At 50.9% G+C, this 1,408-nt stretch overlaps 1 protein-coding gene across 1 annotated transcript in view; it reads right to left on the minus strand.

Annotated features, from left to right (window-relative positions):
* ODF4 (outer dense fiber of sperm tails 4) overlaps positions 1-825 on the minus strand; it is a 5,867-nt gene extending 5,042 nt beyond the window's left edge. The window contains exon 1 of the mRNA XM_045293311.1: positions 552-825. Within this exon, the coding sequence (XP_045149246.1) occupies positions 552-825 (274 nt within the window). The remainder of the gene's footprint in view (positions 1-551) is intronic.
* Between the last annotated feature and the right edge of the window lie 583 nt (positions 826-1,408).

Consider the following 1,408-nt stretch of genomic DNA (forward strand, 5'->3'; position numbering starts at 1 on the left):
ACTCTAACTCTTTATAAGAGAAGAAATCCTGCCTTTCTCCTGTAGAGCGGCTGGTGGTTTCAAACTGCTGCCCTTGCAGTTAGCAGTCCAACACACAACCATTATGCCACCACCAGAGCTCCTTGTGTGATTAACCAAAAATTAGTCATTAAGTACACACCCAAAGGCCTTGGGAGAAAGGGCTTGGTGACCTGCTTCCAAAAATCACTGTCTTGAAAACCCTAAGAGGGTAGAATTCTATACAAGATTTCAATGAGTCAAAATTGATAGGAAGACAATTAACTGCTTTGGTTTGACTTGGTTTGATTGGGTTGGATTTATTCTATTCCATTCTAAGCTTGGAATTCACACTCACACATACTTTTTGGTAAGCATAGACTTGATTGTCTCTGAGTCTTATTCAAAGCTGTGACCTTTTCCAATGTCAGGCAAACCGATCTGGCCAGGCTAGGGGAGGAAATGAGATCCCGGAAGGTCTAGTGCAGATCAGGGGATGGGATGCCTGGAGGAAAGTTGCAGGCAAGGATCCCGGAAAGCCAACAAGGTCTTACCTTTCCAATGCTCTGGGCTACAGCTTTTGGCTCTGCAGATGTATATGAGCCCCATGGACATGATATGGGCCTTGGTGTAGATTCTGGCTCTGATATTGGCAGGCCAGTGCCGGTAGAAGCGGCTCCCAGAGAGATGCAGCCATTTCTTGGAGAAGACCATTACCAGCAGCAGGATGAAGGCAATCAGGCTGAGCACTGAGGTCAGCACCTGCAATGTCCAACTTGAGCTACATGCCCATCGCCTGGACATCACATGGTCTTGGTGGTGGGACATGGGCAATGGGTTTTTAGGGCTGGAGGAGGAGGCCTGCCCCTCCCCATTTGTCTCAGCTTGGCTTCCACACTGTCTTGCTTCCCCACTGCCTATTTCCTTCCCAGGTCTCTGCTGCTCACCGCTTTCTCCTCCTGACTCCTGGACTTTATCCCCAAGGTCCCTGTTCCCCTCTGCACACGTCCTTTCCCTTTCCATTATCCACCACATCTCCCCGCTCCCTGGCCAGGCTCAGTTGTCCCTCATCTTTAAATATCTTCATCAGGCAGAGCCGTTGCCATCACAGAGCCTGAGGTCTGGAAAGGAATCGGGTGGTGGGGCTCTTCCTAGGCCATCAAACACCTGATCCAGGGCAAGGCCCCCAACCCACTCAGCAGGACAGAGCCCCTAACTGCCATGGAACATTCCTAGAGGCTGTGAGATGGGGGAGGGGGCCATGGCCCTTCATCTTCAACTCCAACTCTTCAGGTGCTCTGCTCCTTCAGGTATCTGATGCCGCCCATCAGCTCTGGCCTCCCTGTGCCCACCTAAGAACAAGGTCTCTCAGAGTCCCCCACTCTCTCTTCATTTCGTCCTTTGCCCTAAG

This window comes from Echinops telfairi, unplaced genomic scaffold (assembly GCF_000313985.2).
Source record: "Echinops telfairi isolate 266 unplaced genomic scaffold, ASM31398v2 ScPeMD7_2010;HRSCAF=2546, whole genome shotgun sequence".
NCBI lineage: Eukaryota > Metazoa > Chordata > Mammalia > Afrosoricida > Tenrecidae > Echinops > Echinops telfairi.